At 47.3% G+C, this 13920-nt stretch overlaps 1 protein-coding gene across 1 annotated transcript in view; it reads right to left on the bottom strand.

The window, feature by feature from the left end:
* The window catches only part of RPS6KC1 (ribosomal protein S6 kinase C1), an 83076-nt gene extending 71256 nt beyond the window's left edge, over positions 1-11820 (bottom strand). Inside the window, 3 exon segments of the mRNA XM_049769504.1 lie at positions 3961-4081; positions 7429-7464; positions 11640-11820. Coding sequence (XP_049625461.1) covers positions 3961-4081; positions 7429-7464; positions 11640-11744 — 262 coding nt within the window. The 5' untranslated portion in view covers positions 11745-11820.
* Between the last annotated feature and the right edge of the window lie 2100 nt (positions 11821-13920).

The raw sequence follows: 13920 nt of genomic DNA, 5'->3' as shown, positions 1-13920 counted from the left end.
CGCTGCTGGGTGTGACCCAAAAACCAAAAAAAGGGCCCGGAGAGATAGCACGGTGGCGTTTGCCTTGCAAGCAGCCAACCCAGGACCTAAGGTGGTTGGTTCTAATCCTGGTGTCCCATATGGTCCCCCGTACCTGCCAGGAGCTGTTTCTGAGCAGACAGCCAGGAGTAACTCCTGAGCACTGCTGGGTGTGGCCCCAAAAAAAAAAAAAGAATATTTTAGTAACTTATGTTCAAACTAATATATCTGCAATAATATTTTTTCTGCAATAATATTCTAATGAATTTTGTTCATACAAATCTATGAAGAGGGGCCGAGAGATAGCATGGAGGTAAAACATGCAGAATCACGGCATCCCATATGGTACCCCAAGACTGCCAGGAGCAATTTCTGAGCATAGAGCCAGTAGGAACCCGAGCACTGCCAGATGTAACACAAAAACAAAATGAAAAAAGTCTATGGAGAAAGAAGTTGGACGGGGCCGGGAAGGTGGCGCTAGAGGTAAGGTGTCTGCCTTACAAGCGCTAGCCAAGGAACGGACCGCGGTTCGATCCCCCGGCGTCCCATATGGTCCCCCCAAGCCAGGGGCGATTTCTGAGCACATAGCCAGGAGTAACCCCTGAGCGTCAAACAGGTGTGGCCCAAAAACCAAAAAAAAAAAAAGAAAGAAGTTGGACAACCCAGACATGAATTACAGTGCTCTATACTCGTCTAAACTCTCACTACAGTGTTCATTATAAGAATGTTTTAGCAATCAATTTTCATTTTGTTTTGTTTTATTTTTGGGTCACACCCAGAAGCGCTCAGGGGTTACTCCTGGCTCTTCGCTCAGAAAACACTCCTAGCAGGCTCAGGGGACCATATAGGGTGCCAAGATTCGAACCACTGTCCTTCTGCATGCAAGACAAATGCCCTACCTCCATGCTATCTCTCAGGTCCCAATCAATTTTCATTTTAAATACATCCTCTAAAATGTTCTAATATTTTGTTCACAGAAGTCCACAGAATTGGAACTGAGTACTCTGGACTTACACTATAGTGCCTAGTGCTATTAACTCTTATTACAGTGCTCATTGTAAAATTTTTTTTGTTTTTTTGTTTGTTTGTTTTTTGTTTTTTTTCGGGCCACACCCGTTAGGTGCTCAGGGGTTACTCCTGGCTAAGTGCTCAGAAATTGCTCCTGGCTTGGGGGGACCATATGGGACGCCAGGGGATCGAACCTTGGTCCTTTCCTTGGCTAGCGCTTGCAAGGCAGACACCTTACCTCTAGCGCCACCTCGCCGGCCCCCATTATAAAATTTTTAGCAACTTATGAAAAAAGCTTTTGTGGGGCCGAAGTGATAGCACAGTGGTAGGGCGTTTGCCTTCCATGCAACTAACCCCAGACAGACTCCAGTTCGATTCCCAGCATCCCATATGGTCCCCTAAGCCTACTCTTCTGAGTGTAGAGCCATCAGTAACACCTGAGTGCTGCCGAGTGTGACCCAGAAACCAAAAAGAAAAAAGAAAAAAGCTTTTGTGATATGCTTCAGACAAGATATGGAAAAGCCAACTGGTTTAAGTATGATGTATGCATAATCTAACCTATGATGCTTTTAAGCCAACTCTAAAATTTCCTTACCACCTTATTTGTTGGCTTTTTTTATTTATGAAACTCTTTGGCTCATTCCCATTTACTATCCTCGATAGGTCAGTTTTATATAGTGATCGATCTAGTATGCATATGTGTGTGTGTATGTGTGGTGGTCACCTGTTAGTTCAATGTCCGTGTATGTTATATGTAATATCTGTCTGTGTTGCATAGTTCTTCCACCTTCCCCCTCCCCTGCCTGCCACTCTGCAAAACCTTTTCTATTGTTTCTCCAGGCTCACTTATTCTGGATTTGTTGCTTTCCCTATTAAACCCCTTTACCCCTTCAGCTCAATACCCCTTGTGCTCTGGAACACCACCCCACTCCCACACACCTGTGATCCCATATACATCCATTCAACTTCCCGTCATGCTGCTCATATCAGAACCGGCTTCTCGAGTAGGCCTTGGCTCAGGGACTTGATCTCAGCTAACTCTACCCAGCAGCTGCAAGACATTTCTACCATCTCCTTGTCTGCCATCAAAGGACAGATCACATTGTTAGCTGAAGCAGTATTACAGATTCTACCCACCATAGACTTATTCAACAGGACAGAGATATATGCATTACTTTATTTGGGGAACAGTTTTCTTCTAATATTTTGTATCTTTGGTTCTGAGATGTCCTTTTAGCAAACTGGATTTAAAAAATAAACTGTCCTTTAAAAAATTTATTTTTCCTTGTTTTACTTTCTCCATTGCTGTTTTCCTGTAACACAACTTAGTTTCCCAATCATTCACTCATTCATACATGCATGCATTCATTCATTTATTCATTTACCCCTCTTCACTACATGGATTGCTTACATGGAAAACAATGTCCCCCTGGGGGACCTACTTGGAGATAATGGGGTATTCAAGAGACAAGCAGCCAGGGCTGGTGAGGTGGCACTAGAGGTAAGGTGTCTGCCTTGCAAGTGCTAACCAAGGAAAGACCCCGTTTCGATCCCCCAGGGTCCCATATGGTCCCCCCAAGCCAGGGGCAATTTCTGAGAGCTTAGCCAGGAGTAACCCCTGAGCATCAAACGAGTGTGGCCCAAAAAACCAAAAAAATAAAAGAAACAAGCAGCCACAGATCCCTAAAGAGCCCTTCTGCAGAGACCAGCAAAGAGCAGCTAGCAAAATGGAAAGGGAAAACATCAAGCCTAAGAAACAGCAGACCGGTTAGCCAGCAAAAACAGTCATCCGTCGAAGCGGAAATAATCTACTCCAAGTGTGGACCACATACTGCTAAAGACTTTACAAATGGCGCAGCTAATCCACTTGAATTGGGCAAGGGACACAGGACAGCAGGGAGGGCACTTGCATTGCACAAAACCAACCCAAGTCCAATCCACAGTATCCCAAACAGTCCCCTGAGCCTTTCCGGGAGTGATCGCTGATCACCACTGGATGAAATCCATGATATTTAATGTGATAAATAAATTTGTAATATTTGATATTTTAACAAATCTTTTTTTGTCAGAGTCCAAGGGTCAAAAGCTCAGTCTTACTCATGCAAGTAAAGGGATTAGTTCATTGAACTATAGCCCAAGCCCCCGCCCCCGAAAGACATAAGAAGATACTCAAAAAGGGTCTTTGAGATACCAGAGCAACAGCATCTAAGGTAGGGCATTTGCCTTGTAGATGGCTGACCCAGTTCAATCTCCAGAATCTCACATGGTCCCCCAAGTACCACCAGGAATGACCCCTAAGCGCAAAGTCAGAGCCAATAAACCTTGAGCACAGCTTGGTGGGGTCCAAAAACCAAAAAGAAAAGGATCTTTGAAATGCAACCCAAATAATACTGCATGTGGTAAATGTTTAATTCACATGAACATCCTCAAATTATTGAAAAACACTGGCAGATCACCTAAAATATTAATCTGCTTCTTCCTCAGTTTATTTCTTTTGGGGAATGTTGTTGCCATTATTTTCCTCTGTGATTTTCCAATGTTTTCCACCTCTTGAAGATTCAATTCACAATAGATTCCATCATCCATCTTTTCTTCCTCCTGGTCTTGGAAATGCCAGGAACTAACAAAAAGGCCTTGATCCCCATATTTGGACAGGGGAGTCTCGAATCCCAATCATTGGCATCATCAGAAAGACTCAAAAGACAGACCAAGGGCAAATGGACTGGAAATTCAGAATGGCAGAGCTGCAGGAGAGCGCACCCAGCAGAAGTGTTCTGAGGCTGTTCAGGGAAGGCCGAAGTACCGGCATCCCTACTCACTCACCAACAGCCAGCAGGAGAACAGCCATGTGTGAAGACCTAGGGTCATGCCAGATAATGGGCAGGATTAGCTGTTTATCACTTTTAATGTCACCAATTCGAAATCATCACTTACCAAATACTTTTCCCTTAGCAAAAGGAGGAAACAGTTCTGATTGTCGAAACAGGTTTTTGTGAATTTGCCACAACTCTTTGTGCAGTTTCTTAAAGTCACTGTATCTCTTCCACACAATTATCTAGAGATAAAGATTAAATATTCATCAACTGTGGAACTGACTTTGATGTTCCAATACATCAACAGCAAGTATCTGTTCATTAAGGTACAAAATCATGCCAAAGGGCTGGGAACATGGCTTAGAGGGGGAACATTGGCTTTGCATGTGCAAGGTCCCAAGCTCCATCCCTGATGCCAAAGGAAAATGTCAGATCCACAATGAGGCAAAGGAGTTGATGTAAATGAGGCAAAGGGGTGATGTAAAGCTGGTGAAATAGGAGCTTCAACTGGTATGTGGGTTGGAAACAAGTTTGACCACTGCCGTCAGACACACAGGGCGGGCCAGAAGGGTTGTACAGAGCTAAGCAGGGTCTATGCACATGGGTGAGTCCACCCAGGCATCAGTCACAGGACACTCCAAGCACCACCTCGGGAGTAGACCCCAAGTACTCAAACTAACAAAGATGCAAAAGTATGTGGATGTGTTTGTGTATAGGAGTGTATATGAGCATTGTGTGAGTGTGTGTGTGTGTGTGTGTGTGTGTGTGTGAGAGAGAGAGAGAGAGAGAGAGGGAGAGAGAGAGAGAGGGAGAGAGAGAGAGAGAGAGAGAGAGTATAACGCAGAAATTCTTCCATCAACTCTTCAGTTATAATTATTAAATTTAATTTTAGGTGAGAAATGTTACTATTCTTCATACTAGAAACATATCTGACCTTGTCCAAAGATGGCCTAAACACCAGAAAATGTTATTTAACCTCTTCAAAAGACCATCACATCAGACTGTCAGGAAAGATCATAGGTTCAGATACCAGGTATCTAAGTATCATTTATAAACATAAAATAATTAATTTTGGAAATTTTATTTTGGGAAGCCACACCCAGTGGCTCAGGGCTCACTCGACTCTAAGCTCAGGGATCACTCCTAGTTGTGCTTGGGGACCTCGTGGGTTGCTGAGGATCGAACCTGAGTCAGCCATATGCAAAACAAATACCCTCCCCACTCTGCTTAGTCACTCTAGTACCTACACTTTTAGACTAAAAGGACACAATTAGCATTTGCCTGGAGAAGAAATGGCCACAGACAGCAAGTAATGCTATCAACTTTTATACTAATAAAAACATATACCCTGAACTTCCTTTTTTTTGGTTTTGGGCCACACCTGGTGACACTCAGGGATTATTCCTGGCTGTACGTTCAGAAATCGCTCCGGGGGCCGGTATGGTGGCGCTAAAGGTAAGGTGTCTGCCTTGCCAGCGCTAGCCTAGGACGGACCGTGGTTCGATCCCCTGGCATCCCGTATGCTCCCCCAAGCCAGGAGCGACTTCTGAGCACATAGCCAGGAGTAACCCCTGAGCGTCACCAGGTGTGGCCCAAAAAACAAAAAACAAAAAACAAAAAAAAAAAAAAAACCAGAGGGCCCAGAGAGATAGCACAGCAGCATTTGCCTTGCAAGCAGCCGATCCAGGACCAAAGGTGGTTGGTTCGAATCCCGGTGTCCCATATGGTCCCCCGTGCCTGCCAGGAGCTATTTCTGAGCAGACAGCCAGGAGTAACCCCTGAGCACTGCCGGGTGTGGCCCAAAAACAAAAACAAAAACAAAAAAAAACAGAAATCACTCCTGGCTTGGGGGACCATATGGGAAGCCGGGGAATGAAACCACAGTCCATCCTAGGTTAGCGCAAGCAAGGCAGACACCTTACATTCTGCGCCACCGCTCCAGCCCCCTGAGGTTCCATATTTCATAAATCTTAATTTAGAGAAAAATAGGTATTTCAAGTCAGGGTGAATCCTAATCAACAAATATTTAGTTTGTTGTTTTGTTTTGTTGTTTTTTGTTTTTGGGTCACTCCCAGCAGCGCTCAAGGGTTACTCTTGGCTCTAAGCTCAGAAATTGCTCCTGGCAGGCTCGGGGGACCATGTGGGATGCTGGAATTCGAACCACCATTCTTCTGCATGCAAGGCAAATGCCCTACCTCCATGCTATCTCTAGTTTTTTTTTAAAAAGTAAAAACAGGGGCCGGAGAGATAGCATGGAGGTAAGGCGTTTGCCTTTCATGCAGGAGGTCATCGGTTCGAATCCCGGCGCCCCATATGGTCCCCTGTGCCTGCCAGGAGCAATTTCTGAGCCTGGAGCCAGGAATAACCCCTGAGCACTGCCAGGTGTGACCCAAAAACCAAAAAAAAAAAAAAAAAAAAAAAAGTAAAAACAATCGGGGCTGGAGAGATAGCATGGAGGTAAGGCGTTTGCCTTTCATGCAGGAGGTCATCGGTTTGAATCCCAGCGTCCCATATGGTCCCCCGTGCCTGCCAGGAGCAATTTCTGAGCCTGGAGCCAGGAATAACCCCTGAGCACTGCCGGGTGTGACCCAAAAACCACAAAAAAAAAAAAAAAAAAGTAAAAACAATCAGGGCCATAGTGATAGAGCCTTTGCTTTGCACACAGTCGACCTGGATTAATTCCCAGCATCCCATAAGGTCCCCCAAGCCTGCCAGAAGTAATTTCTGAGCACAAACCCAGAAGTAACCTGAGTCCCGCTGGGTGTGGCCCAAATACAAAAAAAAAAAATTAAAAACAATCACAATTGCAAAAGGAACATCTTCCATGTAAAGTACATTACTTTCTAAGTCTGAATTATTAACATCACTCAATCAGGAGAGAAAGCACTTTATAACAGGCTGGAAAAGGACATGACATGGCTCCTTACTCAATTCTCCAATCAGCACAGCAAGAAAACAGCTTCGATTCTATCAACCTACTGGGGGGTTCTCTTCAGGGAGAGCCCGCCCACCCACCTAAAGACACTGGGACCCACATACCTAACTATAGACACTAAAATCCAACTGGTAAAAAATAACACTATTTGGGGCTGCAGAAGAGTGCAGCAGGGAGGAATGTTTGCCTTGTATGCAGCAGACCCAGGTTGGATCCCCAGTGTCCCTTAAGAGTCCCTCAAGCACTGCCCGAAATAATGCCTGAAGCAGAGCCAGGAGTAAGCCCTGAGCACTACTTGGTATGGCCCCAAAACACCTAAGATACAGACTGGGAGCTAAAATAGGGGTCAACTGTATTAGCTCCTGTATTAACTGTATTAACTGCCTGACATGCAGTCAACCCCGGTTTGATGTCCACTGTACCCCCCTCAGCCCTACCAAGAGTGGGAGCTATAACTCTGCACAATTATTTCATAACTGTTAAGCTCAGGAAGAAGCCACAGTGGTGTGGCACCCAAAACCAGAAACAGTAAGAGGAAGTCAGCAAGAGACACACGAACACAAAACTTAATGGTGGCTCTACTTCCTCAGGAACTGATGATATTCTATGTTACATTGAGAAAAAATTATTTTCTCACACAGATAAAAATATTACCTCCTGGACATCTTCCGGGTTCCTTCGTGAAACAACCTAGAATAAAGCAGACAAAGAAATATGTAATCATTACCACACTCCAGCCTGCATCAGCAGCTTCGTCAGGGTCGGTAAGTCACAGTGACCACAGCAGCTGGACAGCAAAGCTCAGGTCCGCACAAGAGCTCAAGGACCCACTCAAGAGACCAGCCAGCCGGCGTGACTGTCTCTGCCTCGTTCCCAGCTGCCCAGGTCCCAGAAGTGTGAAAGGCCACGGCAGGGCCTGGAAAAGCAAGCAAGGCTCAAGCCCCAAGTTTCAGCCCGCGTTGCACAAAGTGACTGACAAAGAAGCCCCCCAGGGGAACTGACTCCTGAGCAGGGAGCCCTGAACCCAGTGCCACAGGTCTAGTCCAAAAACAAAACATGAGACACAAATGCCAAGTGTATGAAAAAAGCGAGCTTTTTTCATTGTACATGGAAGTGTCAACAGGCAGAAAGTTCACGGGCTGGACCACAGACCAGCAAACACCAGGCCTGGTTTTGATGCCAGAACACCATAGCATGAGCCCAACAGCCTCCACCCCAATAATTGATACAAACTTGGGACAGAGCAACAGGATATCAGGGAGGGCACTTACCCTGCCTACAGCCAATCCGGGTTCATTCCCTGGCACTCCAGATGGTTCCCCAACCCCCACCAGGAGCTGCGCCAGCACAAACCACCCTGGGATCCTCATAATAGCTCTCTGCTCTCTGAGAAGCTTCCTGGGGCAGAAAAGTCCTGGGCACAGCGAGCACTGAGATTTGGCCGAGTCCTTGGAGAGCCGAGCACTGACAACAAGGACTTCTGGGCACTGGCATCACTGAACCTCAGACTCTCCAGAGACCACAGCTCTGCAGCACTGATTGTCACTGAGCTGTTTCCTCACAGTACTTTTTACCAGGATTATTGTGCCACTTGAAGGGGAAAATCAGATTTCCAGCCAAGTTCAAGGAAAATTAAGATCCTTAACATTAAGTAGGGGTGCAGTTCAACACCAGATCTTAGTACTTGAGGGTTTTACTTGCAAACAAGCAAGATGAAACAGATAATTTACATTTTTGAAACCCATGTGTTAATACGTTTTGAAAATGAAATCGTTTTTGACTAGACCGCTAAGAAGAATGTAACTCAGGCCAGGGAAGGGAGGAAACTTCCTGCTAAGAAGGAGGAATCTATAATGTGAGTACCAAAAGTAAGTACATGAACAGAGAGGGCTAGAAAGGAGGACCAACATAAAAAAACCTGCACTACAAGGTCAGGTCTTTGTAAACTTAGTAAGACTAAACCCACAGATACAAGGCCCAGAGTTCCTTCACATCTCCCCTCCCAGTAAGGACAGGAGGAAATCTCCATAGGAATGTTCTGATAATGTTCCAAACATGCCCCCAAGCACCACCAGGTGTGTTCAAATTAAGAAAAAAAAGTCGGGGCCGGGAAGGTGGCGCTAGAGGTAAGGTGTCTGCCTTGCAAGCGCTAGCATAGGACGGACCGCGGTTCGATCCCCCGGCGTCCCATATGGTCCCCCCAAGCCAGGGGCGATTTCTGAGCGCACAGCCAGGAGTAACCCCTGAGTGTCAAATGGGTGTGGCCCAAAAACCAAAAGAAAAAAGAAAAGTCACCCTAAATCAAAATCCAATGAGGTAATGTCAACCATGAAGTGATGAGAGCCCTCCCCTGCACCTCAGAGACCTACCAGCCAGGCCACAGGGCCCCACCACTACCACCCACAGCATGCCCAGGAACTTGTAACGCTCTTAGGCTACTCCAAAATAAGGGGCTCCTAAGCCAGAAGCAGGACCAAACAGAAGCAGGGCAAAACCACAGGAGACTCCCAGAACTTCAATTCTAGAGACTCTCTAGGGGACAAAGCATTTACTCACCAGGCTGATTCTCCAAAAAAAAGGAGTTTTTCTTCAGTCTTAGAAAAGAATAACCACTTTAGAGGCCAGAGCACTTGCAGAGCGGGGAGGGCACCCTCCTGCTTTGCATGCAGCTGAGCAGGTTCAAGACCCGGCATCACACAAGGTACCCACCTAAGCCCCATCAGGAGTGATCTCTGAGCATCGCTGGGTGTGGCGAATAAAATAAAATAAATAAATAAATAAATAAATAAATAAATAAATAAATAAATAAATAAATGACATCAGCTTGTTCTTCAAGCCCATGTTCTCCTTGGAACAGGGGTCTCACTGTGTGTTTCTCTGTATTTCTTTGCTTGCCTGTTTCCACTCTGGAAAAATCCATGTTCTCTCTTTTATGCCAACCTTGCCATTCTGAGGAAGCTCCATTCAATTAAAAAAATATATATATACTACTTTGCTTCACTATTTCACCTCCTCTTAAAATTATTCACTGTGAGGGAAAGTGACAGACCCATGTTAGACCTGACTTTCCTCTCCTGTAAAGAGCACTTTCTCACTCCTGCCTGCGCCCATGACCCCAACAAACCAGGTGATAGAGATGATCTCCAAAGCCATGAAGAACAAGTGGGACAAGGCAAAGACTGACGGCTTCCTCATGGGGCTGGCAGGACATAGGTCTCTGAAGGTCTTCCTGGCCATGCCAGGCACTACCTGAGCACTGGTGGACAAGGTGAGTGTAGCCAGAGGTGGAAACACCCTTTCCTCGAGGTTACCCCCTTTGTTCCACATTTCCCAGAGCCACCAGCTACATACTAAAAGCTATTATACAAAATCTAAGACTTGGAAGTATTGTAATTTTATATGGTTTCAAAAAATCAATCAGGGTGTCTATTTTTGATCAAGATTTACCTAAGTATAACCTCATAACCCTGATTTCATCCATCTAGTAAATCATCGGGTCTTGGCTCATGTTTCTCTATTTCTACCCATCTCTCTATCGATAACACCAAGAGCATAACTACTTTATCTGTTTGCATACCATAAGCACAGTTACTCCTTCTAAAGTAATCACAAGTTGAAGTGATAGGACCACAGGAAGGACGCTGGTCTTGCACAGAGCAGACAACCACATAGGTTCTTTTTTTTTTTTTTTTTTTTTTTTTTGGTTTTTGGTTTTTAGGCCACACCCGGCGGTGCTCAGGGGTTACTCTTGGCTGTCTGCTTAGAAATAGCTCCTGGCAGGCACGGGGGACCATATGGGACACCGGGATTCGAACCAACCACCTTTGGTCCTGGATCAGCTACTTGCAAGGCAAACGCCACTGTGCTATCTCTCCGGGCCCCCACATAGGTTCTTCTGAGCAAAGCCAAGATTGATCCCTGCATGCAGAGTCAGGAGTAAGCCCTGAGTCAGGAGTAAACCCTGAGCACCTCTGGGTGTGGCCCAAGAATTAATTTAACTAAAGAAGGTGATCACCATACTGCCCCTCCACCCTTCCAGGGTCAATAGGAGACAGTACAGCGGGGTCAGGCTGCTGCTTTGGCTGCCTGGCCCCAGTGGGATGACTGACAACGCCATGGTTCCCTAGGTAACGCCAGGTAGGGAGGGAGTGAGCACATCCAAGAGAAGGCTCTGAGAGCTGCCAGGGTGTGGCCACCCTACCATCAACATAAAAGAAAAAGTACCAGAACCGGTACAGCCCACCCGCGCCCACCCGCAGCCGCCCGCTTCTTCCTCCTCCTTCTTCTCCTCTTCCTCCTCCTCTTCCTCCTCCTCCTCCTGTTTTCTCCCCAGGTAGCTGACCACACCCGGTGGGGCCTGGAGCATGCAGACTAGACCTTAACCTCGGTGCTCCCTCCCAGATGATGGACGGAGAGATAGCGTGGAGGTAGGGCGTTTGCCTTGCATGCAGAAGGACGGTGGTTCAAATCCCGGCATCCCATACGGTCCCCAGGAGTGATTTCTGAGTGCAGAGCCAGGAGGAACCCCTGAGCGCTGCCGGGTGTGGCCCAAAAACCAAAAATAAAATAAAATAAAATAAAATAAAATAAAATAAAATAAAATAAAATAAAATAAAATAAAGATGGTGGATGGAGACGATAGCTATCCCGAACCCCCGGGTGCAAGGCTCCAGCTGGATCGGCTCAAGGGGCGCAGTGGCCCGTCCACACCGCGGACTTGAGCAGCCCTTGAACAGGTCAGCATTGTCCTAAAGGACCTCCAGAGTGGGGACCCCCACACCTTCCCGTTCCGGGGGTGGTCTCGGCGTCCGCCGCCTTCAGGACCGCGGTCAGCGCCCATCGATCGACCAGACGGCGCCACTCACCCGGGCCGTGACCTTATACACCGTGTGGCCCCGCGGGTGCCGCTGTGGGTCGGTGACGGTGTAGAAACGGGCCAGGTCGGCGCCCCACTCCCGAGCCGCGCTCATTCTCCCGCCGCCTGCAGCAGCATCGGGGCCACGATCCGGCGCCCCAGAGGCCAGAGAGCCGCGGCAGCTCCTCGGGGTGGCGTCCGACCCGCGGTCCGCTTCCGGGTTGGTGAGAGCACTTCCGGGTTGGCAAGAGTGCTTCCGGGTCAGCCGGTGTGTCTGGGCCCTGTTCTTCCCGCCAAGTCGCAGAGGGTACTGGGAACTCGGGGCAGCAGCTCCTGTCTCCAGCATGTGTGACAACAGATTTCTCGGGTCCCTTAAGTTACAGCCTGAGTTCCCTCTTCCTCCCTCTCCCTCTCACTCCTTTATTTTTGTATTTATATCTTTATTTAAACACCTTGATTACAAATATGATTGTACTTGGGTTTCAGTCATGTAAAGAGCACTCCCTTCACCGGTGCAACATTCCCATCTCCAATGTCCCAAATCTCCCTCCTCCCCACCTCACCTCCGCCTGTACTCTAGACAGGCTTTCTACTTCCCTCACTTTGTTATGATAGTTCTCAATGTAGTTATTTCTCTAACTACTCTCATCACCCTTTGTGGTGAGCTTCATGTGAGCAGGACCTTCCAGACTTCCTCTCTTTTGTCTCTGAGAATTATTGAAAAAAAAAAAGTCTTATTTTTCTTAAAACCCATAGATGAGTGAGACTATTCTGCGTCTATCACTCTCCTTCTGACTTATTTCACTCAGCATAATAGATTCCATGTACATCCATGTATAGGAAAATTTCATGACTTCATCTTTCCTGACGGCTGCATAATATTCCATTGTGTACATGTACCACTGTTTCTTTAGCCATTCATCTGTTGAAGGGCATCTTGGTTGTTTCCAGAATCTGGCTATTGTAAATAGTGCTGCAATGAATATAGGTGTGAGGAAGGAATTTTTGTGTTCCTAGGGTATATCCCTAGGAGTGGTATAGCTGGATCGTGTGGGAGCTCAATTTCCAGTTTTTGGAGGAATCTTCATATCGCTTTCCATAAAGGTTGGATTAGATGGCATTCCCACCAGCAGTGAATAAGAGTTCCTTTCTCTCCACATCCCCACCAGCACTGCTTGTTCACATTCTTTGTAATGTGCGCCAATCTCTGCCTCTCACTCCCTTCTCCTTTTTCTCTCGCCCTCTCCATTCTTTCTCCCTCTCCCTCCCTTTCCCTCTTCTCTCTCCCTCCTTCTCCCTCTCTCCCTCCCTCCTACTCTCCCTCTCCCTACCTTTCTCTTTTTCTCTCTCCCTCTTTCTCCCTCCATCCTCTCCCTCCCTCCCTCCCTCCCTCCCTCTCTCCCTCTCCCTCTTCCTCCCTTCCTCCCTCCCTCCCTCCATCTCTCCATATCTCTCTCTCTCTCTCTCTCTCTCTCTCTCTCTCTCTCTCTCTCTCTCTCTCTCTCTCTCTCTCTCCCTCCCTCCCTCTTTCTTTTTCTAAAAAAGAAAGAAAAGAAAAAATAAAAAGTTGCAGCCTGAGTCCGGCTGCTGGGAACTCAGCATCCCGCCAGAGCACTAAGGGGACAAATCCAGACAAGGCCGGCGTGTCACCCCCACTGCTTGGCACTTCCTTGGCCTTAGGGAAACCTGGCTCTTGGCCCTGTCCAGGTGGCCCCTGTGCGAACTGCCAGGAGAGACAGGCGGGAGCCGGTGATCTGCAACAGAGACACATCCCTTGTGCTCAGGGGGGAGACCTGGCCACGCAGGACGATGCACTGGTCCATGCTGGTCCGCTGAGAGAGCAGGACAGGCCTCTAGGCAGGTCCAGTACAGACATTTGAGTTCGGCCTGCGAGGGACTCTGAGGGTCTCGATGTTAGGTGGCTAAAGCTCTTCCAGGCTCCTCCCTCCTCCACTGGTCTGAATCATTGGCCCAAGACTGATGTGCAAAACGGAGGATTTTCGCTCCCGTGAACTGCCCATGAACCCCTATTTCTCATCTAGTCTACCTTTCACACACACATACTCCCACAGACACACTTTTTTATTTGGTATTTGGGGGTGGCTTCCCCTGCAGGGCCAAGGGCGTTCCAAGCCCAATTGTTAATCCCTGGGGTGCTGGTGAGTCTATTTTGGTTTCTGGATTTTTTTTTTTTTTTTGGTTTTTGGGCCACACCCATTTGATGCTCAGGGGTTACTCCTGGCTATGTGCTCAGAAATCGCCCCTGGCTTGGGGGGACCATATGGGACACC

This window comes from Suncus etruscus, chromosome 3, assembly GCF_024139225.1.
Source record: "Suncus etruscus isolate mSunEtr1 chromosome 3, mSunEtr1.pri.cur, whole genome shotgun sequence".
Classification (NCBI taxonomy): domain Eukaryota; kingdom Metazoa; phylum Chordata; class Mammalia; order Eulipotyphla; family Soricidae; genus Suncus; species Suncus etruscus.
This window is presented reverse-complemented; position numbering and strand designations above follow the sequence as displayed.